This window comes from Lycium barbarum, chromosome 6, assembly GCF_019175385.1.
Source record: "Lycium barbarum isolate Lr01 chromosome 6, ASM1917538v2, whole genome shotgun sequence".
NCBI lineage: Eukaryota > Viridiplantae > Streptophyta > Magnoliopsida > Solanales > Solanaceae > Lycium > Lycium barbarum.
This window is the reverse complement of record NC_083342.1, coordinates 143,207-170,717: the sequence shown is the minus strand read 5'-3', so window position 1 is coordinate 170,717 and position 27,511 is coordinate 143,207. Positions and strand designations below refer to the sequence as shown.

The following is a 27,511-nucleotide window of genomic DNA, read 5'->3' as shown; positions in this document are numbered from 1 at the left end:
TTTTTTTAAAAGGTGGGCTGGCCTGGGTAGGCCCGCAGCCCACGTAGTAATGGGTTGGGCTTACTGTTTTAAGGCCCATCAAAATGGTGGGCCAGCCCGGCCTGACCCGTCAAATTCCAAAGCCCGCGTGGACCAGCCCGTTTTGACAACTCAACTGGCAACTTTAATTTCCACCAAATGCCTATCTTCTTGTAGTAGTGAATTATGTCAATATCTTTTAGTTGCCACCAAACGCCAAATATATTTTTTATTTTAAGAATATTTGACCTTTTAAAACTCATTAATCTTCTAAACCATCCTTCTTGAGACAAATTTATAATTTAAAAAAAAAATTGCTGGAACTTCATTACTTAAGCCAAGTGTTCTTGTTTGGCTAAAAACAACGGAGTTTCAATGAAGTCCTTTAAAAAAAAATAAAAAAAATACACGGTTAATGATAAAAAAAAAAAGCTGTTCATTATGGTGATGTAGACACATAGTCACAAGTTTTAGCCTAGAGTAGGGGTGTCAATGGTTTTCAAAAAATTGACTTAACTGATCGAACCGTACCGTATCAAACCGATTTTTAGGTTTCTTTTAATAAAACCGATGGTTTTTGTATAAATTTATAACCGTACCGAATAATTAGGTTGATTTTTATTTTTATAAAAATAAACCGAAAAAATACCGAACCGAACCGAATAAGTTTATGTGTAAAATATATTTTATATATTAAATTTAAAATAAAATAAAATATGAAGATTTTCTCCTTGGGTTTGGGATGTTGAAAATGACTACAAGCCGGCAATATAATTAACACCTTAAGTTCCAACTTTGAAACTTATTATATTGCTCCTAGTGAATTAAATTAGTTCTAGCATCTCGAGTAGTAACTAGTAAGCTACAAGGTATTCCAACGATCTTGGTTAGAAAGCTACAAAGCACTATTAGATATTCTTCCTCTCGTGCGATTTTAATTCTCTTATTGGATATTTAATCTTAGTAGTCTCAGTTTTTGAGTCTCATCTTGATTGATTTTTTCCCCGCGTGCGATCTAAAATATATCTTTTGTTTTTGCTTAACATTATTTACACTATACCATAAAATAGTGGGTTCAATCTTTATTCTTGTCGTCTTTCATGTTTTCTTGATTCATCACCTTTTAATTAGTAAAAACATCTAAAGAGTTTTTGTCCAAGTCCTATAGAAGTATGTATGATATTGTGTCTTAATTTTTACTACTGACTATAATATGATGTTCTTTTTTTTTTTTTAAATTAAAAAAAAGATCGAAAATTAAATCGAACTGTACCGATACCTAAGAGAAACCGACATGATGGGACGGTTTCGAAAAGTCTAATTTTGGTTCTACAAAATAAAATGACCGAAAAATTGGTACGGTATAAATTTTTTAAAATAACCGTCTGAACCGTATCATTGACACGTCTAGAGGATGCAAGGGAGAAGAGTGATTTATGTAATTTCCCATCATTTGTATCAAAGGAAAAAACTCAACTGCTCCGTCAAAGTTAATGATTCTTTAACAAAGATGTAATAAAGTTGTTATGTGCTATGTAGAGTTTAGGGGTGTACATGGACCGGGTTGGTTCAGGTTTTTTAAAGACCAAATCAAACCAATTACATCGGGTTTTTAAATATATAACCCAAACCAAACCAACAAAAGTCGGTTTTTCAACCTCGGGTTTTCTCGGTTTTTTCGGGTTGCTCGGGTTTTTCGGGTTTTTTCCGGTAAAGTTTCCATACAAAACATATAACTTGTACTTCAAATATTTCTTTAGTCCTAGTAAGATACGACTATCTAATTAAGATATTTGTTAAGAAAATAACACAAAACGTGAGATGAAAGATGACATTGTACTAAAATATTCAACGAAAAAAATTAATGAAATTGCCTAAATAAAATGATCATAATCTAAAAGTACTAAGTTATGCTACAATAAATACGGCTAATTTATAAGGCATGTAGAAAATGATCATAATCTAAAAGTACTAAGTTATGCTACAATAAATACGGCTAATTTATAAGGCATGTACAAAATGATCATAATCTAAAAGTACTAAGTCATATTAAAATAAGCACGGCTAATAAGTATTAATTACATGACTATATATTAAAACAAAAAATAAAATTAAGTTATGTATTTTCACTTTCTAAACTAATATAAAACTAAAGAATAAATATCAACATTATTGTCATTCCAGTGTTAGATATGAATTACTTTTGTTAGCATTAGTATTGATTTGATTTTTGTTGAGTTTTATTTGAGTTACTAATATCAATTGGCTATAAAACTTAATTGGACCGTTCAAAATTCTAATTCCAAGCTTGAAATAATATGTTAAAAGACAAGAAACATTATAAATAAATATTTTTATGTATAAAATATGTTTGAAATTTTATAAATGTAAAGTCGGGTTGGTTTGATTTGATTTGACTTATTTTAGTTAAAACCAAACCAAACCAATAGTGTTCGGGTTTTTCTTTTTAAAACCAAACCAAGTCAAATCAAACCAGTGATCGGGTTTTTTCTCGGTTTGATTCGGATTATCGGTTTGGTGCGATTTGTCGATTTGCTTTGTACACCCAAACCATCATGCAAGCTATAGTTCCATGGAGTAAAAACCTTCATATTTTTGTTTATTTTCTGGGACAATGACAAGCAAGTTTTTGATGTGAAAATTAATGGAAATAACTTTGGTCCAAAAGTTGAACTAAGGAATCATTCAATTCCTTTTTATTCCTGAAGTATTGTGCATCTAAAAATAAATTCTTGCATCAAAACCCCATTAAGGTGTATCCGATTAGTAGGGACAAGAATTCAATATTTTCTTTTATAACCATAGTATCCGGGCCAGCTTGAGGCGCACCTCAACTAATTGCACAAGGTACCTTCTACCTCCCACTAGCACAAATACTAGGTAACTCATTTCACCAAGACTTGAATAGATTAGAAGAAACCACTTAGTGTTTTTGCAAAATTACAATATATTATTACAAGCACAAGATAGAAGATCATCCTGAACAAGTGTCAATTATAGGGACATATTCTGATGAAAACATGCATAAGATACTCATGAAGTCTTTGCAAGGTACAACAACCAAGATCATTTTTACAATTCCACCTTACTAAAGACACAAAAAAACCCTGATAAAGTGATTTATATAGTTTCATGCACACTGTTACAGAACACTAAGCAAATGTGCAACAATTGAACTTTTGTTAATGCCATTATTACAAGTTGTGTGAACACGGTTGTAGCTCATTGTTTTTATCCCTTCTTGGGCATTGCTGCAAGCCTAGTATACATCCTTGCCATTGATTGGAATCCTCTGATATCACCGGATCGAAGAAGATTGCCTGTGAGAGTACAAGTAGGCGCGAACATCAGCGTCAAAAAATCGATCTAATTAGACTATTAGAGGATTTCAAAAGGGGAGAGGACAAAAAAGTAACGACAGAAGAAGCACTATCATCTATCTTGAAACTAAACAAAATTCGAGCACGTGAACCCCCCCCCCCCCCCCCCCCCCCCTTTTTCCTTTCATTCTTTCATCTTTTTAGCCCCGGAAAGCATTCAAAAGAAGAGGTCTAAGGCTGGTTCCACAAAGGGATCGAAGAAAATGTAGTTCATTAAAGACTTAAGACAATTAGTTAGAAGCAGCTCCTTCTATTGATATTGAAACTTGAAGTGATGCTCTCTTCTCTTGCCCGTAAACCATAAGAAACACCCATGGCAGATTTTGCAATCGTCAAAATTGCTCCTTTGACTTTCTTCTCCCAACTGTAGAAGCAATTTTTCTTTCTCCCTCATATTTGCACTTATTTCTCTCTCCCTTGCTGACATTCTGCTCTCTAAATCTTTTGGTTGAATCTAATGTACACTGTCTAGTGGAATCAAATTCTTTGCAAATAGAGTTTAAATCTCTTTTAGAAGTTTTCAGACACGTAAATGGTCCTAATGTTCTCATATTTCTATTGAATATTAACAAGGAATCATCAAGGGGAGACTAACAGCCTGTTTGACCAAGCTTCCAAAATCAGCTTATTTGAGAAGTGCTTTTCGAAAAAATACTTTTGTAGTTAGTGTTTGGCTAATTAATTTGAAAACACTTTTGTCAATATTATAAAACTTGTGCTTGGCCAAGGTTTCAAAAGTGCTTTAGGGAAAAGCTACTCTTTTAGCTTCTGCTACTACTCAAAAGTACCTTTTTTCCCGAAAAACTTGGCCAAACGTCTCAATATTCTAAAATAAGCACTTCTTGAAAAAAAATAATAAGCACTTCTTGAAATAAATTAAACACTTTTTGACTTCCTAGAAGCTTGGCAAAAAAACCTATAAGAGCTTGAAATGAAAATGGATGCATCTGCAATCAATCAAATCAATGACATCACACATCACATAATACCTGAGTCACAGTTTAGCGGGCTATCAGGTTCAGGATGAGCCATCAAAGCAATTATAGCTCGACAAACAGACTGGAGTGTCCATGCTGGGCTCCATGCATTCTTCAAAATATCAAGGCAAATCTCTCCAGTCTGAGTATCCAAAAAGAAAGAGAGATAAATGAAGATCGAAAAGAAGAGTTTAGTAAGAAACAACTCCTTTTTGATTAGCGAGTAACAATTCACTGCGCAATAATTTGAGGTTCGGCGTGTCCCAATTGAAATTTGAGTTGTGACACCTTTAAAGACACATACATATGTGTCAAATATTATTTTAAAAGAATCTATTTACTGTATAGTGAGAGATTTTTCTCAGTCATCTAGAAATATATGATTCGGTTCTCTCCATTCCGGGGAAATAAGAAAACTGCACATTAGAGCCCAGAGACCCAGATAATTACATTATTTCCAAACAAAAGATAGGCCTTTACATGTACAAGTACAAAACTAGGACAGGGAGAAAAAACTATAAAAAGGTATTCCACTAGAAGTCTATACAACAAAATAGTGAACAACTAATCTCAAACTCAATCGGTGATTAAAAAAACTATTGTCAAACTCAACTTATGTGCAAAGTGTAGCAGGTCCCAGCCTATAAGGTTGCAGAAAGTTGACATTTATAGTATGATGAATCCACTGAATAGAGCAAAATGGATACAAAGGACTCATATAGCTGACCTAACGAGTTTGGAATTAGGGCATGCTTGGTCGGTTGGCTGGTTGATTGGTAGTCAGGAAGCTAATTCCACAATACAATGACCAAATTAATGTGCACGTGAAGCTAAATTATGTCTCAATGAAGCATGGGGGTGAAGGAAACAGAAGTTGAAGAGGAGTTTGACATTACCCCAAATAATTGAGCGGAAAAACATGTCCTTGTAATTAACTTTGCTCCATGAGTTTATATATAAAGAGAGAGACCAGCAGCATTTACAAACTTCTGCTTTATCGAAGGACAGAGAGCAGCAAAACATAAAGCAGGACACAGATAGCAATTTCACTAGTGTCTTGTGGCACTTCAGGATATCAGACTCTAAGCAATGTTTAATCTCATTAAAGAAACTAAAGAGTCACACAAAAGGATAATTTAAAAGATACCTTAAAATGAACGTTTGGGTGAAATATTTTGGTCAGGAACCGCACTTGAGGAGGTTGCAAAGGATACTGCTCTGGAACTGAGAAAGCGAGCTGGAATACTCCACCATCATAAGGAGTTTCAGATGGTCCCTGCGCACAACATGAAAAAAGATCATTAATTAAATCATTTTCTTGCCCACCACTTGGTGTTTTTTTTTTTTTTTTTGGGGGGGGGGGGGGGGGGGGGAGGGGGGTGTTGGAAGAAAACCATGAAAAAGAGGGTTGCACATAATGGAGCGTATCATAGAGGATAATACATTAATAAGAGCCGTCCATTTAAAGATATTAGAATCATCACAAACTAATTGAATATCAGGATCAGCTGTTTTCTCTCTCTGTACTTCTTTGTACTCCTTGATAAGTCTTGCCCTTGAAGCCTGCATCACCATAGAATCAAGGTTAAATTTTCCAAAGAAGGTATACAACAGTAAAATATTTATCAAGATGCAGCCATAATTGTTGAGAGGAGAGACCTAAAGTCATAAAGTACTAATTTCTCCACTCTAGAATCGTTACCCTTACTAGTTTTACACGGTCAATAAAAAGTGCATCCCTCCAATAAATTTGAATGACAAACGAATCTTCTTTCTATTTCAATTGATTTTTAACTTCTTCTTCTTGGGAAAGATTTGATTTGAAATTGCATATCATTTATGCTTTCTAATGCTGAGTTGTATGCAACATTAATGTAATTATATATGTACTCATCTTGCTTGCACGGTTCTAGTTTGCAACAAAGAACCATATATTTGTGTGCACTTAGAAGCAAGTAACAACAAGAAATGTGTATGCCACATACCACCCCTCCGTCCTCCAGAATAAAAAAGAATCCAAAAAGAGATTGCAAAAAAAAAAACCTAATGTTTTAGCTATGAAGGTAGTGATTCATCACATCAGATGAAAACTTATAGTTCCATTTTTTTATAAGGTAAATAATTTTTTAATGATGGGGAATCCCCATATGTGGACTGTCTACCAAAAAGTAGAAATCTACAAAAGAAACCCAGCCTTTATACAAATGGGACCGTATTGGTACACCAGATAATTACGAAAACCAAGAGACTACTTTGTACTTTACAAAATCCTGGTCTACCCCTTCAAACGTTCACCTATGTCTCGCTTTCCACATAACCCACCCCCAAATGAAACACCTCCTTTATTGTGCCCAACATCACCCATTGCTTTTCAAACTAACTAAGGACCACCAAGCACAATTGTGTAGCCACCTGACAATGCAACAGGAGATGATCTACTTCTTCGCCCAAACATCTGCAAATGACGCAACAACTAATATAGGTTATCCTCTTCTTCCTCAGGTTCTCCACAATCAATATCACACCCCTTGCTGCCAACCATGCAAAGAAATAAACCTTCTTGGGCGCCCTAGGAACCCAAATAGGGCGGTCCAGAAATTAGATTCCTCTCTCCATTTCCATACGTTGGATGTAGTGAGCGGTGTGCTCTGCCCGTACCGGGTTATGAAATTCGCCCAACTCCCAATGCTCTAGTCCTCCTAAATCTCAATTCCCAATGAACTTCCCCCACATACGACCTACAAATCTGTTCGACTATCAGCTGTTTCTAGTAAGAGAGACTATATAATTTTAAGGAAAGCTTCCCTAAACCCGCTCTCTCCACACCACCAGTGCCCAAACCAAAAGTTACATCTAATGTGTGAGAATAGTTAAAAATATCGAACCGATGAATCCACAATCACCATGTTTACAAATGACGGTCAAACTGATAAAGTTTGTAACCTAATAAGATGTCTTTTAACAATTCTGTGAGTTACATATTGGGGTGACTTCTTAATTCTTATTTGATTCATGGCTTCCAAACCTACAATGTTTAATGAAGTTTGTCAATACTCCTTCATCAAGACAATTTCTTTATTAACTAATTACTGATTCTCACCACAACTCAAAAGCAACCTGATCACTTTGAACTGCCAAATTCCATGCAAGCTGTCTATGTGGACAATTTTACACATCAAAACCTACTTAAAAAGGAACCCAAATGGACCATTAGATAATATAAAGATCGTCAACCATAAGCAGAACAAGAAGAGTAAATTTATAGATCAAGCTAAGAAATAATAGAAACAAGATTCTAAAATCAATTTTTAAGGGTTACAAACCTGCATCCTTATTCACTCTTTTATAATCAGCACAAGCACTTCAAAGCTCAGAGAAACCTAAAATAAGATAGCGTAAAAAAAAACAGTGAGAAACCACAACAAAGCTTGTTCACATAGAATAAGCCAAAAATTTCACAATCCCAAAAACTAAGCTTGCAAGTAGAATTATAGTCCAGTACACATTGAATATATAAAAATACCTCATTCAATAGTGAGAACCCAAAAGTTGTATCAATACTAATATAAGGGTATGATAATTCACAGAGAGTAAGCCCAAAGATTTCACCTTTAGAGAAATGGTCAAGAACTCAACTTGCAATAGAATATAGCTCACTATAAGATAAAGTCTTGCCCAAAATTCAACAATATAGAAAAACAGAGAAAATTCCCCAATGAAAGACAAGATTTTTAACATTAAATTCTTGATAACAATACAAAACCCCTTCAAGAACTAAACTTTGCACAATTCAATATTATGATATGAGATTGAAGATTAAGAATCTTTACCTTAAATTTGATCTGAATCAAAGTAAAAGGGGTTCTTTGGGGGAAAATTAAAAAAGTGATAATAGGGGTTTGATGAGCTTTACCAATCTATTTTAAGATGCAACATGTAAATTCAGTAATACCTCCTGAGTTTTTAGAATTGTCAAATGTGGTCCACCGAGTTTTAAATATATGTATAAAATGACCACTTTATTTGCTTCTCTTGAATTTGTCAAATATTAGGAGCCGTTTGTCCATGAAATTTTCTTCCTTTTTCCAAAACTGCTTTTTGTTATAAACCGAGCTGATTTTTTGGGGAAAAAAAGTTGAGATGTGTTTCCAGTTTTGACCAGTTTTCAAGTCTAACATTTTTCAAGTTAAATGCACGTTCAAACACAATTTGAATACGTTTTTTTAACTTAACTTCAAATACTGCTAAACATCACATTTAAGAAAAAAAGGAAGATTTTTTAAACTTGTGGTCGAAAACAAATCATAGATATTCGTGTGGATGTATCATTTCATTAAGGGTAAAAGATGAAGTTTTAAGTTAAATCATTTCTAAATATAGAAATGTATCATTTTTTTTTGACAGACTAAAAAGAAAAGTCTCACATTAATTGAGACAGATGGAGTATTAAGTAAAATGCTTTCGAAGATATAGTTTTAATTTCAGGGGAATTTGTTGCCGATTGAATACTTATGAATTTGTTAAGCCTTGATCTTGAGTTTTGTGTCATATTAGCTTGTGATGTGTGATATTCCAATGTAATATCCACTATAGCATACAGAGACATACAGAAACGGGGTGTACAGGAAGGCTAACAAACTTTTGTGTCTTCTTAAACATTTTAACTTTGTCGAGCCAATATCTTAGACTAATTACCACTTGGTGTTTTACTTGAGTTGCAACTTATAATACTCCATGCGGATCAAAAAGAGTGTCCACTTTGCCATTTTCACACTCTTAAGGTAATACTAACTCCTAGGCAAAAATAGATAATTTGACTAAAATGCCCCTAATTAAATAGGTATTAGGAATTTAGGATTTGGTCACTTAATGAGGGCAAATCTGAAAAAATAAGATTAATTCTTTCTTGATTTGGTAAGTGGAAACACTCTTTTTGATCCGGAGGGAGTACAATATCATGAAAAGAGTCGTTAAAAAAAAAAGAAGGGAGGGGAGGAGGGAATTTACTGAAAAGAACCTCTGAACTTTGATTACCAAAAACATACAAAAGGTGACTAAATCATAAACTATCACTGAAACTGCATAAAAATGAATAAATGAATACACCCTATACATATTCAAGGTAGAATGTGTAAAATTTAAAATGAAGAAGAGACAACAGCAGCTTAAGAATCAAATAGAATGCTAATAAAAATAAAAATAAAAAATAAAAAAAGAATAAAAATGTGTAAAACCAGTCACTGTCACGTGCTACCAGCTCTGCCGGGAGCACCATTGGTTGGTTTGAATTTTGAAAGGTCAACAAGGTCCCCGAACAATTTGTCTTGCGGCTTTGAGGGCTTCCCAGATGGCACATATGAAGGAGTGGAAACTGGATAGGAAGAATTGTTGAGGGTACCATTGTCCCTCAGAGAGAGCCCAGACATCCCTTGGTTTAGGAACTGCGCATTTTGTTGTGCATTACCATAACCATAGCTGGCCATTTGGTTGGCATACATTTGCTGGGAATACATGTAAGCCATATGCCCAGGTGGCATTTGTTGTGGAAACGAACCCGCTGGTTGTCCACCTTGGAATTGTTGAGGATGGAAGCCTTCCATCTGATTGCTTTGCATGGCCTGATTGTTCATCATAGCAGGCTGTCCAGCAGCATTTGGCTGTGCATACATGCCATGGAGGTATGTACCACCGGCCATTTGCTGGGGGTTGGCTGCAACCAGCTGATTATTTTGCATTGACATAGCATGGGGACTGCCAGGCATCACCTGATTAGTGTGCATTGCTAGAGCTTGTGAACTACCTGGCATCAACGGATTATTTGGCATAGGCTGAGCATGAGGGCTACCCATTATTTGGCTGTCTTCTGCCTCAGCTTCCCATGGAGGAAGTGGAAAAGGATTAGTGCTTTGATTACCTATTCAGAAATTGAACGAGTAACTGAATGAGCAAGGGTCCTAAAACATGGGCAATTCATAGCACCACAGAAATTGAATAAGGAGAATGCAGAACCATGTATTCTTAATGTCTTCCCTATACGAGTTCTATCTACTAGGTTTCTCAAGGAACCAGGCAGAGAAAAGCTCAAAAGGACAAAATCCAAACTAGGCTTTAGCACAACAGACATATTCTTTTTTAAGTCGCTCGTGTTGGATCACCTTATGTGCACCTTGACTAGTCCACTGGGCAGCTTATCCAGCCTACAAGCACAGGTTGCCAAGGTACACAACAGGCATATTTCCAAAATACATTTTTTATTTTTTACGAGGTCCTTAATACTGTAATTCAAGTGGAAAGCATGTAGGATGACATAGGAATCACCGTAGACTGGAGAAGCTGGCTGTTGTTGCTGAGACATCTGCCCGTTCCAGGCGGGATTGGAGCCTTGAGCATTGGTCATACCAGGGACACTTCCATTTTGGTACAAAGGTGGTTGCACAGAATGAAAATCCTGTTGCTGCTGAAATTGAGGGGATGAGGGATGTGCCTGACCAACTGAATATGTAGAGGGGGTGGTGCTTGGCTGTGAAAACATGTCGAGAATAGCAAGGGCATTCTGCTGTGAAGGACTTGCTGGCTGAGTTTCTCTAACAGGAACAAGCGCAAGAGCATTCTCAGCTGTTGGAGGGCCGAAGTCATTTCCACTCAGAAGATCTATCATAGGGTCAACTTTTGTTGGAGTTGTTGATAGACCATTAGCTGATGGAGGAGCAGGAAGAAGCAACTGTGTCCCTAAAGCATTTGATGTAGATCTGGAAAGCACAACATACATGTTTTAAATTAAAAAGATTGCTTTTGACCTGACCAACACTCTGAAACTAAAATCAATACCTATATTTGCTATTGTAAGAAATATTAACTGTCAGACAAATATTCAATAATAATATAATATAGTCAATTCATGTCTTACTGATTTTAGGTATTGAGAATCTGATATCCATTCTCAGATCCTTCTTGAAAACCAATACATCAATTCAAAAGTCGAGCATATTTAGAAGTGAAAGACTCAAACAAAGTAAATTAGATTGGTAAAAAGAAATAAGACAGAATTAAAGTACCCTTGGTCTGACTGGTCACTGGTTCCAGTATCAATAAGAGGAGCATCAACATCTACAAGGGATCGAGCAGGTTCAGATTTTGATGTTTCCCCTTTAACAGACGTTCCCGAAGCAATAGCTTCATGTTTAGCCAATACACGCTGTAAGTCATCATTCAGCGCTAGTCCTTGGCATAACAGTGACTCATCCCTGGATGAGGTAAATAAAAGGTTCATGAGAACCACATCTGTGGTGCATGACAAAATGGGAGAACAGAGATGACAGATAAAATGTCCATCTTAAGTTCAAAACTGTTTTAAGTTCAATGTTAATAGTAAACATGGCCGGTCTCTACAATTTCCAAGAAGTTAATGAAAAACCCATCTGTGAGTAAAGGTTAACTCAAATTACTTGAACGTTACAGTATATATAACAACAACAGATGGAGAAATTATGTTTAGCCTTCAATTTTTTCCTAGCAAGAACAAACCCAGGTGATACAGGTAAGAAGCTTCAAATAAATATTTAGACTACCCTTCCACTAGAAAGAGGAACATTCTGTAATTACAAGAGTTTCAGGTTAATTTTCAAAATAAGAAGCATATCAAGAGGACAAAGAAGCATATCAAGATGTCTAGAAAAAGTCATGAGAAATGGCCAAGTAAAAGAAGGCCTTACGTAGTCGAGTTCACAAGGTGTACCAATCTCTGCTTGTAGGTACGGCATTGTTCCACCAAATCAACAATGACATCTTGTCTGAGTCCCTGTAACCCCACATGCAAATAAGTTGCATCAAATAAAGAAAAGACATAATTCATAAAACTAATTGATCAAGAATGAACATATCTTAGAGGTGAATATTCCCTTGTTTCATTTTTGTCTGCTCCAATTAGCATCTAAATTTTAACATCTAACTCGTTGAATCAAAACATTTGGTCTCAATACTTCAATACACAAGCAAGGGAGCATATCCCTTTAGACATACTATGCATAAGGACTTTTACCTCTTTGTTTTCAGGACCTAATGCACTCAGCATTTCAGCAAGAACATCCATAATACCACGTGCATTCTGGATCTCCGCCAAGCTAACAATAGAAACATGCAGAAAAGAATCAAAGAAAATAATTAACATAGCAATAAGCATGCACACGTTATCCTTATGGTGTATTGTTATTAATACTTGTTTATGAAATAAATTTTTCTTACTATTTGTAATACAACTGCATGTCAACAAAAAACCTAAGAGAAAAACTCATATAGTTGGAAATGGTAGCAGGATCACTAGGTTGTCATCGTACATCTTAAATCTGTTGTAAGTATAATTATACCGCCTTCTGCTTCTTAAGGAAATTCATAAATGTAGCTCAAAAGAGACACTTCCCATACAAATCCATTTTTTTAAATCCACAAGTAGCACATTTGCACAAGTGGCAGAAAAACAAAAGTAATAAACATGAATATGTTATCCTTATGGTATATTTTTTTCATACTTTTTTATGAAGTAAATGGTTCTTACAATTTGTAACACAACTGAATGCCAACAAAAAACCTAAGAGAAAAACTCGTAAAATTGGAAATAGTAATTGGACCGATAAGTTCTTATTTTACATCTTAAACCTGTCTAAGTCTAGTTCTACCGCTTTTTGCTTCTTAAAGATATTCATATAGCTACCAAGCACTCGGATCAAGATTTAATGACACAGGTCGCAATTCAATGGACATTGCATGCTAGGAAGACCAATTATTTATTAGCAATCAAACTCAGAGGCTATTTGATTCTTAATTACCTTTTGAGGGATAAGGTAGTACTAGCACGAATTGAAAAATTAGTGTAGTCCCAAACCTCCCCTAAGTTCAAACGTTCCAGAAGCTAGTAGTAAAAAATTCAGATATTGTGCTTGTCCAAGAGAAACTGCCAATGCATGCATTATAAAGTACTCCCTCCGGATCAAAAAAAGAGTCCACTTAGCCATTTGCACACCCCTTAAGAAAATACTAACTCCTAGACAAAAATAGGTAATTTGACTAAACTACCCCTAATTAAATAGGTATTGGGATTTGATCATATAACACTTTTTTTTTTGATTAGCCACGGGTGTCCGAGTCTCTTTGAGCCCCGACTAATCCCGTGGGTGCACAGGCCCTCGGCAAGGAGTTTCCCGCAAGTGCACCACGGTTAATTCAGGGTTTCCCCAGTCCGATGGCCCTCAGAAATTGTTTGCACCCAGTGGGTTTCGAACTTGAGACCTTGAAAGGGAGCACCCCAAGGATCAAGTCAATTGCCATCAGGCCAACCCCTGAGGGTTTTGATCATATAACACTTAATAGGGGCAAATATGGAAAAACAAGGTTAATTCTTTCTTGATTTGCTAAGTGGACTCTTTTTTTTATCCAAGAAAAAAAGGCTAAGTGGACTCTTTTTTTTGATCCGGAGGGAGTACTAATCAATCAAGTGAATGCAAGGCCATTTTCCTATACTGATCCTCCGTTCTCATATTTTTCCCACCAAACTAAACTAGCTACACTTGTTGAATGCTGACAGCTGGGTAATGGGATTAAAGAAACGGACAGAATGTTGAAAATTTCTCAATAAACAAAAACGGCCTGATAATATTAAAAGTAAAACAGTCACCTCAAGGTGGGATACTCAGCATCTGCTGAAGACTCTGCTGCATTCTGTCCAGATTCAGGCTCCTGACGATTATGTGGATCAGATGCCAGTTGATGTGTTTGGGGAGGTGGGAGCACAGGTGCTGATCTCTCAGATCTCTGAGGGAATACTGCTCCAAGGCGCTGAAAGTCAAGCAATACCTTAGCAAAACATTTTCTATCAAGTGAGGTGTCAAACAAGCATATAGAAACTACTATCATAGCAACCGGGCATGGACAATTCCAGGTACTGGTGTAAGTTCAGTCAGTACAATCAAGCATTTAGTTTTGGAATTTTAGCAACCAACACACAACCATCAATTGGTATAAACCATTAATATTGGTTGGATAGGTTCTCAGTTCTCTTTACCATATGATTCATGAAAGGCTCCAGAATAACTTACTTAAGGAAAAGAGACCTTTTACTCTCCAAGTAAACCCTATTGCTTATATAGTTGCTGCTTAGATGATTAGTTAGAAAAATGAACTTCTATGCCTGGAGCCAAGCAGAACTTGTCCGGGTGCTTTGCCACATGAACCCAAATAATGCCAACCCAATAGTGATGAAAAATAACTACACATAACAGAAGAGTAAAAAACCGAGTTCACTCTCACCAACAACTCTTGGTAGGCTCCATAATATTGTGGGTATCTCGCCCTTGGTCCTCCAAAAGCTTCTTGCCAAGTGTCTATAAAAATTAATATCTTCTCCTTGACGTGAAAGTCGGGCTGCGTTTACAAAAAAGACAAGATTGATGCCTGGACTTTATGAAGTGGAACGATTCCATAAAAACGTAAGGGAGGTTCAGAGTCTGCAATTACCTTCTTCTTTACCATTTTCACCATCTGTTGAAGAAGACCTTTCTCAGCAACATGCATATGCACAATGTCTCCACAATTCTTCACAATTGCTTCCAACAGCTGAAAAATGGTAACATTCAGGTTAAGCGTGTGACAAGTCAATTTTTTAATTGGTACTGGTAGGCCAAGCAAAGAGAATAACAGAATACTCAAGGAACAGCATAAACCCTTGCAAAATTGAAAGTGATATAAACAGATTAATACATATCCAAGCACCCAACTTATTTATTAATTTATGATTAGTCAAACATTTTTCATTATAGATACACAAAGATGAAAACATTTAGAGCTGATTTTGTGGCTCGACCACAATCACCCAATCAAACCCCAACTACCTAAAAATAGAAGGCTCTCTTTACACCAAAATATACATAAAATAAAGAGGATCAATCTATCTTGTCATATCATTCTCATTATTTGACATGTTTTCTATTTCTTTCATTCCAGATAAGACGATAGAGACATAATATGTTCTGACCCAAACTACCTTCCTCTTACTGGATATCTTCTTCAGTATCCAACTCAACATTACTTTATTCAGCGCCCTTGATAATGCCCAAACATTAAATATAGAGAAGACCAAAGTCCCAAACTGTGAGGGGAAGCCACAATGCAATAGGGTGTGGTCCGTGTCCTCTCCATGCTTCTCACGTAGATAACACCCATTCACAACAATTTGCTTCACAATCCTAAGATTATCAGCCATTAAGATTTCACTCTGTAGACGTAGAAGAGATACTCCTTTTTGGTGCTTTGGTCATCCAGATATTTTCTAGAGTCTAGACTACCCTCTTCTCCCCTCTTATTTCTTTTTTAAAAAATTTCTTGCCCTTAATTCTTTGCATATCATCATCTCATCGCCCCCCGCCCCCCCAACAAACACATCCACCGCATGGTCCTCCCATCATTCCTTTGTTTTATCCCTCACCCGCGAGATCCTCTTCTATATGATCACAATCAAGCAACTACATGACCCATTCAGATAACCATCCATCGTTTGAAGTTTTATATCTAACCAGTAAACTCATTTTCCTAATCCATTCTCTTTCGTATCTCCACAACCACTTCCCTGAAAGCGCTATGTTGAAGATTGATAACCTTCCACATCCCTAAACCCTTATAAGTGGGAAATGTTATCTATCTCGAATCTACCAAATGGAACTTCTCCTCCTCTTTTTCTTTCCACAATGAACCTCTCGTACTTTTTAACATACTGTTAGCTACATTAGCAGACATAGGAAATAGATTAGGGAAAAAACATAGAATAAGCTAAGAGTATTCGGGGGAGTGCAGTTCAGCAATATCATTTCTCTCCCTTAGATAAAATTGGCATTTTTTCCCACCAAGTCTTCTCAGATGAGAGGTCCCCACAATTCTTTATCTTAATGATTTCAGATGCCTTCTTCAGTGGTAGTCACAACTTGTGACAACATTGATCATCTTATAACAGAAATCCATGACCCAAACCTTTCAACACGATGTCTTGATTATCAGAATCCACCCCAAGGAACAAACCACAGATATCTTCGATTCACCAAAATAGTTAGCCAACCGTACTGACCACCATAAGTCCCTTCTATTCAAGTCAGAACAACAAATCATGAATGACCATCTATCTAAAAATGAAAAGTATCAGTGAACCACTTGTTCTCCTCTTCCTCAATCCTATCTGCTTCTGTTTAAAAAGGTAACCTGAATATAAAGGAGACCAATCCAAAGGGAAACCTTTAACCCAAGTTGAACTGGCCAGCTTTTCTTCAAACATATCCCTCATTTCCATCATTCTATCAAATCTCCCACTTGGAATCCATTTGTTCTCAATTTTTTAATTGAAACACAAAAGAATCATAATATCTTCCCAAATTCTTGGTTCTGCACTTCAAAGTTCATCTTCTTTTTCTTTTGCTAAGATAAACTACTTCGAAGTTCATCTCTGGTAATTTTGTTGAGTCTCTGTACAATTTTACTGTGTGCTGTATCATCTCTCTCATAAAAACAAGTAGCGAAAAGGATCTCTGGGAGATTAGCTTTTCCAACCACACCCAAGATTAGACCCAGAAGATAAAAACTTGATCCGAGAACTTTGGGAATTAAGACAAGTATGAAAAAAGAACACTTTAAGCTAGGAATTTCTCTTGGTTTACAATTTGAATGGATCAATGCATAAACTGTGTTCAAAAGTTAGAGAAAGAAAGAAGCTAGACTTTCTTAGTTCCAAGCACCATATTTGCACCACAGGCGCAACTGTGATACTATACGTTGAAGAGAAACCAATACTCTATGCTGCTAGAGCTTTATTAGTAGCACTGATGGCATATTGCTCCAAGTAGTTCATTATATCAATACTTTCATAATCTTCCATTAGAATCTGGAGAAGAAGTAGCACATTGTACTAAATTACTGTAGACGGAAAACCAACAAAAATGATGGAAGTAACCATTTAGTTCAAGCAAGTATTAAATTGTGGAATTTAATTTTTTGATAAGGTCAAACCGTAGACAGAAATATTTAAGTTGTCGCACCAAGTATTATGGAATTTAATAGTTTCAAAAGCTTACTGTCAGGGCGAGTAGCTGGACTTTTGATTTCCTACTGCCAAGACGCTTTTTTATTCCTTTCACAACATCCTTCGCTTGCCTGGGGAACCAAAATTAAGCAAATAATCAGAACTACTTTAACCAATCTTCAGTCCAAACACCTCAATAATTATGCCAAATATCTGAAAATAGAAAAACACAAGAAAAAGGGGGAATTACGTTGAGCCTAGAAGAACCTCAGTTCTTAATTTTTACTTAAATAAAAGACTTAGAATTAGTACAGATCATCCACAAAAAACATCTCATAACTGAAAAAAGCTAAAAGCAGATTCTACATGCAAAAAAAAAAGAGGAAAAAATAACTACATTTCTAAACTAAAATTACATACTGATACCAGTACCTAGCCAGAAACTACTACATCTGAAAATTAGAGTTTTTTCAGTAACAAAATGTTCAATAAAACAGAAAACAAAATCATACATTAAGTAACAAGAAAAAAAAAAAGGATTAATACATAGCCAGCCCCTTAAACTTGTCAGAATATTTCATTTAGCAACACCTCAACTCCTAATAAAGTGTTCAATTAGACACTTTCAGTTCAAATTCTGGAAATCTTTTGGTGTGTGCTTTCATTCATCTATCTATTAGGCAGTTAAGATAACCACATAAAATAGGAGTATTCAATAAAACAGAAAAAATACCTAATCAGAAGCTACTAAAGCTGAAAATTACAGCTTTTTCAGTAACAGAAAACAGAATCATACATTAAGTAATTTAAAACAAAATTTTACATGCAAAAACAAAGGAAAACAATTACTCTAATTTTCTAAACTAAAATTGACTTACTTATTATACCAGCACCTAACCAGAAACTACTAATGCTGATTTTCAGTAACAAAAATTGAATAAAATCAAATATTTGTACATGCAGAATATTAAAAAGGGAAATGTGGATGCATACGCTGGATCGCGATTGCAAATATCGCAGATCTCAATGTTCATTGCCCAATCTGGACCTATCAGCATATCGCTTGTTGCTCTTTCCACCAAAAAATTCACCATTCTTCTTTTTTTACCGCTAAAACAAAATAGAAATTCGTATCCGATCAACTCAAAGTTACCGCCGGCGAACTTTCCGCCGTTAAAAAATGACCGGCGATAAACGAATCGCCTCTCAAATAATCATGTGATTTGATTGCATTTTTGTTATGTTATGTTCTGTTATGATGATTATGATTTTATTTTTTTGATGCGGAAAAATAAGTTAAAATGAAAACTGGAGAAAGAACCAATGAGGAGTGAACACGTGTGGCACTGACTACGGCAAGTTTTCAAGTTTGGGTGTTGTTAAATGACGCCCCTAAGGTTTGTAGTAAGTTGGGGAAAGACCACATAATAGTTTTGAATGGATTTTTGTAAGGCATTTATTGTTTATTCCTTATTTATTATTCCTTCTGCCCAAAATAAGTGTTTGCTTTAACTCATTTCACAACATATAGTTTACTAACACCCATATTTATTAAATGTTTGTTAAGAACTGAACACTATAAAGAAAAAGTAGTAGTTCTTTAATATAAGAATATAGTTGGAAATAATTACTATTTTTTTGTCTTGAATTCCTAAAGCTACACTTATTCTGGGACAATCTCTTTTTTTTTTTGCTAAAGCGACACTTGTTTTGTGACCGAAATAGTATATTTATTACTTATCATGTAATTTAAGCATATCTTAGCATTCCATAGACATGATATGAACATTTTCTTGAAGTTTGGTCCATTTAAAATAGGGGTGGACGTTCGGTTGTTCGGTTCGGTTTTTTTAAAGTTCGGTTCGGTGTTTCGGTTTCGGTTTTTTTTAAGTGGAAACCGAACACCGCACCGAATTAGTTCAGTTCGGTACGGTGTTTTGAAGTTCGGTTCGATTCGGTTTTGGTTTTCTAATTCGGTTTTTTGGCATTGGTTAAGCAATAGTCACCCGTTACTATGATCAAGTATCAATAGCAGCAGCAGCAGCAGCAGCAGCCAGCAGCCGCAGCAGCCAGCAACTAGCTTCTTATATTGTTGACTATATTGCCAGATGCATTCTGTTGCATTCAATTCTTTTGACGCAATGGCTGATTAGTTTGGAATAATTCCAAATTTCTTTCCAATAGAACAGTAAGAGACTCTAGTTTGTTTACAGAAAATACAGATAGGTGAAAGCTCTCAAGTTTTAGGAGTTAGCTAAATACTCATTCCTTTTATAGCATTGAGAAAAATAATGTTGTTAAGATCCTGCATATAAAAGGGATGATCAGATGAATACTACTTTATAATGCATCACAAGATCAATAAAATTACTTTGGGCTTGGATAATGAATTTGGGCTTGCATATCTGTTTTGAACTTGTGATTCATGGCAGTAATTATGATATTGATATATACTATATATTGGTATAAAAAAAAAATATATTAAATTTTCGGTAAAACCGGAAATCCGAAACCGAACACCGAATTTGCTATTTAAAAAAACCGGAACGGAACCGAAACACCGAAAACCGAAAAACCGAATTCATTCGGTTTGGTTTGATTTTTCGGTTTTCGGTATTTATGCCCACCCCTAATTTAAAATATGAAAGAAAATTATTTTTGAGTAGAAATTTTTCAAAACTATGTTCTAAAAGCATCTTCGTCCTATGCTCCAAATAAATTTACATTTAATTTTGACCTTGATTCCAAGACTGTAATTAAAATGGAGTCGTCTCAATCATCCGGCCACACACCCTGATAGTGATCTCCAACTTCTTATCTTTAATATTTGCACTATTTTTTTCTTTTAAGCTTCAATGTGCATATTTATGATTCGTACAAGTTATACATTCTGTTGATACCTACATCATGTTTTAACTAATGGAGAGAACATGGTGGAATATGAGAAGAATCAAACAGTTTTTGACATTTGCCATACTATAACTACATTCTTATGAAGAGCATTTCTAGGAAAGATCATTTCTACTGTTGAGAAGCATTTTTATGCTCTAATACTTCCTATAAGACTTGATGAGTGAGATTGTTCAATCTTGATCCACAAATTACAATTGCAAGGAAATATATGCTATCTACTTCAAACGCGGAGCCAAGATTTTTACTTTATGGATATGTTGTTTGAGCAAAGCTACTAGGTTCGGCCAACTCGTGTCTGGGCATCTACCTCCGCCGATGATCCACTTCAGTAGGGAATGGGAACTCGCACCGTGGGAGGCCCTGACTTCATATCCTCCAAGAGAAGATTTAGCAGAGCCTGTGTTACAGGACCTTCTCTACCTACAGTAATGAGGAGGAAGAAACAGAAAGGAGATAAGAATACACAAGTAAAACAGTCAAAATCATTTGAAACTTCTTGAACGATCGTACATTTATGTTACTGTTGCATAATCATGAATACTAGCTCCAATCATAGAACAATATTTAGATAGAACATGTCTTCAGAAAGAACAATATATTGTGTTCAGAAAGAGCGATATATTGGCATCTAATATCCGTCTAGTCTCAGTTTGTCACGCAGTACTTACGTTTGTTCCAGAAATCGAGAAAAGATTATTTCGTGCTCGAATTTTGAAACATCATATTTTCAGCAGCATAAGAAACCAAAGCAAATGGAATGAAGGGACAACATTCCATAGTTCATTGTTTTGATGGAAGCAGAGAAAGGCTTACCATAGCCGATGATTTCTTCATCCCACTGCACCACTGAGCGTACAAGAACTCCACTGCCAATAAGCATCATCTCCTCTGCTCTTTTCCCGTCCTCCACAGACACGTTATCTACTCTAATACCCTGAAGTTTACCTTCTTTTACTAATTTTGCTGCAAGAACCAGAACTCTTTTAGCTGTACAACCACTGAGAATTTTGTCAAAACAAGGCATCAGAAGTTCCTTGTCTTTTGTAACAAAAGCCACATTCATGTTCGGTCCTTCAGCAACAAAGTCGTCGCCGTCCAACCAAATCGCTGCATATGCATCATTTTCTTCTGCTTCCATCTTGGAAAGTGCATTTGGCAGATAATTTACGCTCTTCATGACAGCAAACTGTGGGGGTTTTATTTGGATTGATGAAGTTACAACTCTGACGCCCCTGTGATCAGGAGGTGATTGATCTTGAATTACAATGGCAAAAAGAGCTGCTTGATGACAGCCGGACGGAGATAGTTGGAAATCACCGGGTCCCGCCGAAAGCCAGTATCTTAGAGAACCTTTTCTGCATTGTGAAATGCTTACTGTACGAATGAGAATTCGTCTAACGCTTTCCCTATCAAAAGGAATTTGTATCTTGGCCATGGTTGCAGATCTCAGGAAACGATCAAGGTGTTGGTCCAACTCATAAAGGTATCTGAGGGTAGATAGGAAATAAGAAGAATAGAAAATTAAAGACATTTACAGATTTACCAGTTCAGAGTCATGTAAAGTACAATTAGTCCACACTTCAGAGTTGCTCACATAATTTAATCCTATAAATGGAGGTTTGCCCAACATAGAACGTAAGAGAAATCTGGTTCAAGATTAACTAGAAGACAGAATTGAACAAAAAGTATGAGAATTTGGCCAAGTTAGATAGGCAAACAAGCTATGTTCTACTTCTATGTGACTAGAATTTGGTCAAATTAGACAGACAACCAAGTTATAGTATGTTCAATCTGCCAGAACATCAGACCTCATTATCTCAACTTGTAAGTGCTAAAGACCCAATTTAAAGGGATTTAAATCACTATTTTACTTGTTGAGAAATTACGAAAGCCCCAAACAGCATATCTTTATGAAAAACTGCAGGATAATATATTGACTAGTCTTACGCAGTGAACTTCTTATTGAATGTATTTATGAAGATAAATTTTATCAAGGAGATGCATGAGCACAACCACTTTTTCTCTCCGCTACACCATTAGATGCAGGAGAGTAAGGTGGAGTAGTTTCATGAATTATTCCCAACGATCTAACAAAAGAATTAAACTCGTTAGACTCATATTCACGGCCTCTATCACTTCTAATTCTTTTTATTTTTCTACCAAACTGATTTTCAACTTCATGGAGATAAATTTTAAAATTTTCAAAAGCATCACTTTTATTTTTCATCAAGAGAACATATGTATACTTGAAAAAATCATCAATAAAAGTAATAAAATATCTATTTCCTCCACGAGTTAAAGTTCCTCCAAGTTCACAAATATCAGTATGAATTAACTCTAATAATTCAGTTTTTCTTTCAACTTGAAAATGAGGCCTTTTTGTGATTTTGGCTTTACTACAAGCTTCACATTTTTCAAAATCCTTTTTAATCATTGTGATAGCACCGCTGCAATTGGTAGAGTTCAAAACCGTTATTATAACGGTAAATCCAGATCTATAAGGAGAAAACACAGTACTGTGAGATCATATTTGACAAGTGGTACAATTAATGTTGATCATATTAAAGCTCATGTCAACACCTTGATTATTATGTGTAAGCAGTAATTCTTTATTTCCCTAAAGCAGTCATAGTTCAAGTCTGAGACCACTACGGCTCTGGAGTAAAGATTATTGTTTTACTAAGTGAAGGTTCAATGCAGAGCACACCTTCATTATGCATATTAATCTACCTTCAGCTGATAAACTCTCTTATGTTAATATTAAAATGAGTGGTGGATTGTAAGATTTTTTTTTAGCATTTTAATATTACAATGCCCACAAAATTTGACCATACATTTCACATGGTAGCAGCCAATGTTTTTCACATTGGTAGCAGCCACAAAACAACAAATTTGGTAAATCCTTTGACCATACATTTCACGTGGTAGCAGCCAATGTTTTTCACATTGGTAGCAGCCACAAAACAACAAATTTGGTAAATGTTTCTCACGGTTTTGAGGTCAAAAAAAGTGACTACTATACCTTTTTTCACTATTACATATTGATCAGATTCAATAATCTGTTTGAAGCCTGCTTTATTAAGAAGAAAACTAGACATCAAATTTTTTCTCATGGAAGGAGTAAAAAGTACATCTTTTAGAGTTAACACCCTTCCTGAGGTAAAGCTCAACTCGACATCTCCCTTTCCAAGCACTTGAGTAGTGTGAGAATCACCAAGCATGATGGTTTCGGGCTCCTCAAATGGAGTATACACTTTGAACCAATCTTTGTCATAGCAGACATGACGGTTTGCACCAGAATCAGCCCACCATCCATCAACATTTTCAACCATATTTATGTCTGTTATCATCGCCACAAGTGGCTCTTCGGTAACGTTCGCCTGAGGTGTAGGACCACGTTTCCGAAACTTGCAAAATCGAGCAATATGCCCACTCTTGCCACAGACAAAGCATGGTCCTCCATTTTGTGCTTGTTGATGTTGTGCTTGGTTATTACCACAATTATTTTTCTTGGGAGGTCTACCATTATTTTTCTTGAATATTTTCTTCTTAGGCTTCATAGAGGTATTTTTGTTAGCATTAGGAGCAGCATTATTTGAAGTAATTAAATTTACCTTATTTGTGACGGGTTGTAAGTTGCTCTCTTCCGTTTGTAAAAGTGCATCTTGGCCCCTTGCTTCTTCCTCCATGCGGATTCGCATAATCAACGTCTCAAGACAGGTTTCCTTTTGTTTGTGGCGCATAGGTTTTTGAAATTCCTTCCATGAAGGTGGAAGTTTATCTATTATGCCACAAACAATAAGGTTATCTCCAATTTTTATCTCCTCGGACCTGAGCTCTCCAACGATCATTATAAAATCTTGGGCTTGGTCTACCACTAATTTGTTGTCTATCATTTGGAAACGAAAAAATCTACTAGCAGCATATTTTTTCGCTCCAGCCTCCTCGGTATCATATTTACTCTGCAACGCTTTCCAAATTTTCTTTGCAGTAGAGTAAGTTCTATCATAATAATCATAAAAATTATCTGATAGACAATTAAGTAAATAATACCGACACTTGTATGAATCTTCATCGTACTTTTCAGTTTTTTCTTGAAGAGAAATAAGTTCTTCATCATTCATGGAAGAGTTGTCTACTTTATTTGGATTCTTCTCATTTAACACATAAGAAACATTGAGAAGGCTTAAGTAGAAAAGTACTTTACCCTTCCATCTCTTAAAATGAGTACCGTTGAACCGAAATGGCTTGTTAAGATCTCCTACTTTGACATCCGCCGATTTTTCAATTGTAGCCATTTGAATCTCCTTAAAATTGTTGGTGATATTGCAATGAAATTACAATTACAATTGAAAAATAAAAGTGAAGAAATAAAAAATTCTTCGGCTGAGGCGCGGATATCTCGCTCTCTTTAAGGAGATTCAAGCCCACTGCAGCAAATTTACCGGTCCAGCAGTAATACTTTCTGACTTGTCCCCTCCAGGATACAACAGCCCGAACACGTCGTATAACTCAACAAACTCTGGACAAGATGTTGAGTCCAAAGCTCCACCAAAGAAGAACACCTTCCTTCAACTAATGAACTCTTTTATTATTTACTTTCCTCACTTTTTATGAATTCTCCAAAGGATATATATTTTCCTCTCTACTCTCACAAGTTAATGATTTTTTCTATGTATTTGAATGTATATAATGGAGAATAATAATTCATCCTTTTATAGTGGATGAAAAGGTATAGTAGTCACTTTTTTTTACCTCAAAACCGTGAGAAACATTTACCAAATTTGTTGTTTTGTGGCTGCTAACAATGTGAAAAACATTGGCTGCTACCACGTGAAATGTATGGTCAAAAGATTTACCAAATTTGTTGTTTTGTGGCTGCTACCAATGTGAAAAACATTGGCTGCTACCATGTGAAATGTATGGTCAAATTTTGTGGGCATTGTAATATTAAAATGCTAAAAAAAAATCTTACACTTGGATATGTGTTTAATGTAATCAAGTGCAGCTAAATCTATAGGAACGATAGGCCTTTTCAGACTTGATCTATGTTAGATACAGGAATGAAATTCCACCTCACAAATCAACTCTGATGGAAAAAGAAAAGATTTTAAAGAACCAAAATGAATGGCTTAACTTATAGAGTTAGGAAAACTAACCCATCCATAATGGCAGCAGTATCAAAAACTCCATGCCCTCTATGGACCATGTGATCATCCATGGGAATCACCATCGCAGCTGTATCAGTTGTGATTCCACCAAAAACGCTAGAATACATTGCTAAATACTGTTGCTTGGTTTTGTGACTTTCTCGATTTGTTCTCAACCTCTCAATAACCTTTACAAGAAATTAATAAGAAAGTTCCACTAAATTAAATGAATTTTCGATTTATTTATTTTTTCTGAAAATTTCACTGAATTAAATTAATTCTCAATATTTGTTTCTTTTAGTTTTCCATGGAGGCAGGGGTCAGCAAGAGCACATTCTGTTAAAATCAATCTAACAACTTGATGATTGATATGCGCAAAGCCGCAAACTGTCTATTCGCCAGAAAAGCACATATACACTCTACTGGTTCCAGGCGCCTGGTACCGAGTAACTCTGGACAACAAGATCTAGGCAGATGGGAAGAAATCACTCTCTTTCTTATTATCTCTTCAGAATTAAGCTAAGCAACCAGAGTAGCTGCTTTGAACAAGCTAAAATTTTTAGTTTTAACAATTATGTTCTCCACTATAGAGGCAAGTAATATTTAAGCTCTATCTCTGCAGGTTTACAAACAATTATTTAACATAAACATTAAGAATAACAACAACTATTACTATTACCATTACTATTACTACTACGCCTCAATCTCAAAAAAGTTAGGTCAGCTATATGAATCCTCACGGACCATGTTTCTCCATTTAAGCTCAATTCATGTCATCACAGTACCAAATAAAAATAGAAGTGAAATAAATGCATAAAAGTGATAAAGGACAGACCTCTGAGCAAGAGAGAAGTGGGACATCAAACGTTGGACTACATTCTCCTTCTGCCACACCAAACACCCATGTTAGTATTAGCTCAAAATTTCAGTAAACTTGTAATAAGAGCTACTCCCTCCTTTTCAAAATAAGTGTTAGAATTAATTTTTTATTTTTTTTCATATTTGCCCCTATTTACTCGAGACAATAAATAAGAATTAAGGATAGTTTAGTAAAATATCTATTTTTTTCTAGGAGTTAGTGTCTATTTCTTAAGAATGTTAAAAAGGCTAAGTTGAGCTTATTATGAACCGGATGGAGTAATATAATAAACTGAAATATGGAACCCCAATTACCAAAATAAAAGAATTTAATGAAAAATCATTTCAAATTTACCAGAGGAAAATTGGGTTTGATTTGAATTCTTGAAAACATTTGATTGGATCAAAGGTCTGATCTTTAATCTTGAAATTGAGATGTTCTTTGGAATAACAATGGAATTGCTTAATTTTGGTAGGAAAAAAGAGGATTCTGAGATGGGTTTTGGGAGAGTTGACAAGGAAGAAGCCATTGTAGTATAGTTGTATGAGTTATGTGTGAAAGAGTGGCATGGAGAATCAAAAGATCAAAACTTGAATAATGAAATAGTTTGGCCATTCTTAATAACCAAACAGAAAAAAAACAGAACCTTCATAAAATATTGTCCGTTGCTTAGCCGGCTTGTTTGGATATTTGTTACTATGTTGTTGTTACTTAAATTTAATCATATTTATTGTTAAATTTATAAAATGAATTTTAATGTGATTGCGTTGTTTCTTTTTTAATATAAAATATTATAAGCTTAATTTTTAGGTTGGTGCACGATGGCCTCATGACATGATACAATTCATTCAAATTTTATATTCATCAAAATAACACAGTACTATCATATGTTACGTAACAACACATGACAAACAACCAAACAGGCATTAAAGATATTGCTAACAATCCTTTTAGTCCTTATATAATTGATTCTTTTGCTTTAATAGTCCTTCGAATATGATTCTCTTTTTCAAATTTACAACAAAAACAACCAAATCTAGTATTACTCTCATCCAAACACGTTTAACTTTGAAGTTCTGATGGAATTCGATGGGTTACTTTTGGTAGGATCACATCCATTCTTTTTCAAGAAAAAAAAAAAA

The 27,511-nt window shown here is 35.4% G+C and overlaps 3 protein-coding genes across 7 annotated transcripts; all 3 read right to left on the bottom strand.

Moving 5' to 3' along the window:
- Positions 1–3,046: 3,046 nt before the first annotated feature.
- LOC132600337 (protein PEROXIN-4) lies at positions 3,047–8,326 on the bottom strand. 3 transcript variants are annotated; one of them, XM_060313408.1, is made up of 6 exons: positions 8,227–8,326; positions 7,720–7,776; positions 5,840–5,959; positions 5,544–5,672; positions 4,409–4,538; positions 3,047–3,359 (listed from the first exon to the last, which is right to left on the bottom strand). In XM_060313408.1, exons 2-6 carry the CDS (start codon positions 7,723–7,725, stop codon positions 3,271–3,273), a joined length of 474 nt encoding a protein of 157 aa, XP_060169391.1. In that variant the 5' UTR covers positions 7,726–7,776; positions 8,227–8,326; the 3' UTR covers positions 3,047–3,270. The 3 variants fall into 3 exon arrangements, with proteins under 3 accessions (XP_060169391.1, XP_060169392.1, XP_060169390.1); XM_060313409.1 differs by lacking the exon at positions 8,227–8,326 and adding an exon at positions 8,006–8,029; XM_060313407.1 differs by lacking the exons at positions 7,720–7,776; positions 8,227–8,326 and having other exon boundaries at positions 5,840–5,971.
- A 1,134-nt stretch (positions 8,327–9,460) lies between these two features.
- On the bottom strand, positions 9,461–18,715 carry LOC132600336 (TOM1-like protein 9). 2 transcript variants are annotated; one of them, XM_060313405.1, is made up of 10 exons: positions 18,441–18,715; positions 17,500–17,578; positions 14,903–15,001; positions 14,696–14,809; positions 14,064–14,224; positions 12,435–12,516; positions 12,109–12,194; positions 11,452–11,640; positions 10,715–11,145; positions 9,461–10,310 (listed from the first exon to the last, which is right to left on the bottom strand). In XM_060313405.1, the coding sequence occupies exons 1-10, from the start codon at positions 18,539–18,541 to the stop codon at positions 9,640–9,642; spliced, it is 2,013 nt and encodes a 670-aa protein (XP_060169388.1). In that variant the 5' UTR covers positions 18,542–18,715; the 3' UTR covers positions 9,461–9,639. The 2 variants fall into 2 exon arrangements, with proteins under 2 accessions (XP_060169388.1, XP_060169389.1); XM_060313406.1 differs by having other exon boundaries at positions 17,500–17,660; positions 18,441–18,714.
- Positions 18,716–20,388: 1,673 nt separating this feature from the next.
- LOC132600335 (D-amino-acid transaminase, chloroplastic-like) lies at positions 20,389–27,053 on the bottom strand. 2 transcript variants are annotated; one of them, XM_060313402.1, is made up of 5 exons: positions 26,724–27,053; positions 26,346–26,395; positions 25,520–25,698; positions 21,174–21,847; positions 20,389–20,780 (listed from the first exon to the last, which is right to left on the bottom strand). In XM_060313402.1, the coding sequence occupies exons 1-5, from the start codon at positions 26,896–26,898 to the stop codon at positions 20,686–20,688; spliced, it is 1,173 nt and encodes a 390-aa protein (XP_060169385.1). In that variant the 5' UTR covers positions 26,899–27,053; the 3' UTR covers positions 20,389–20,685. The 2 variants fall into 2 exon arrangements, with proteins under 2 accessions (XP_060169385.1, XP_060169386.1); XM_060313403.1 differs by having other exon boundaries at positions 26,346–26,392; positions 26,724–27,051.
- Positions 27,054–27,511: the final 458 nt, after the last annotated feature.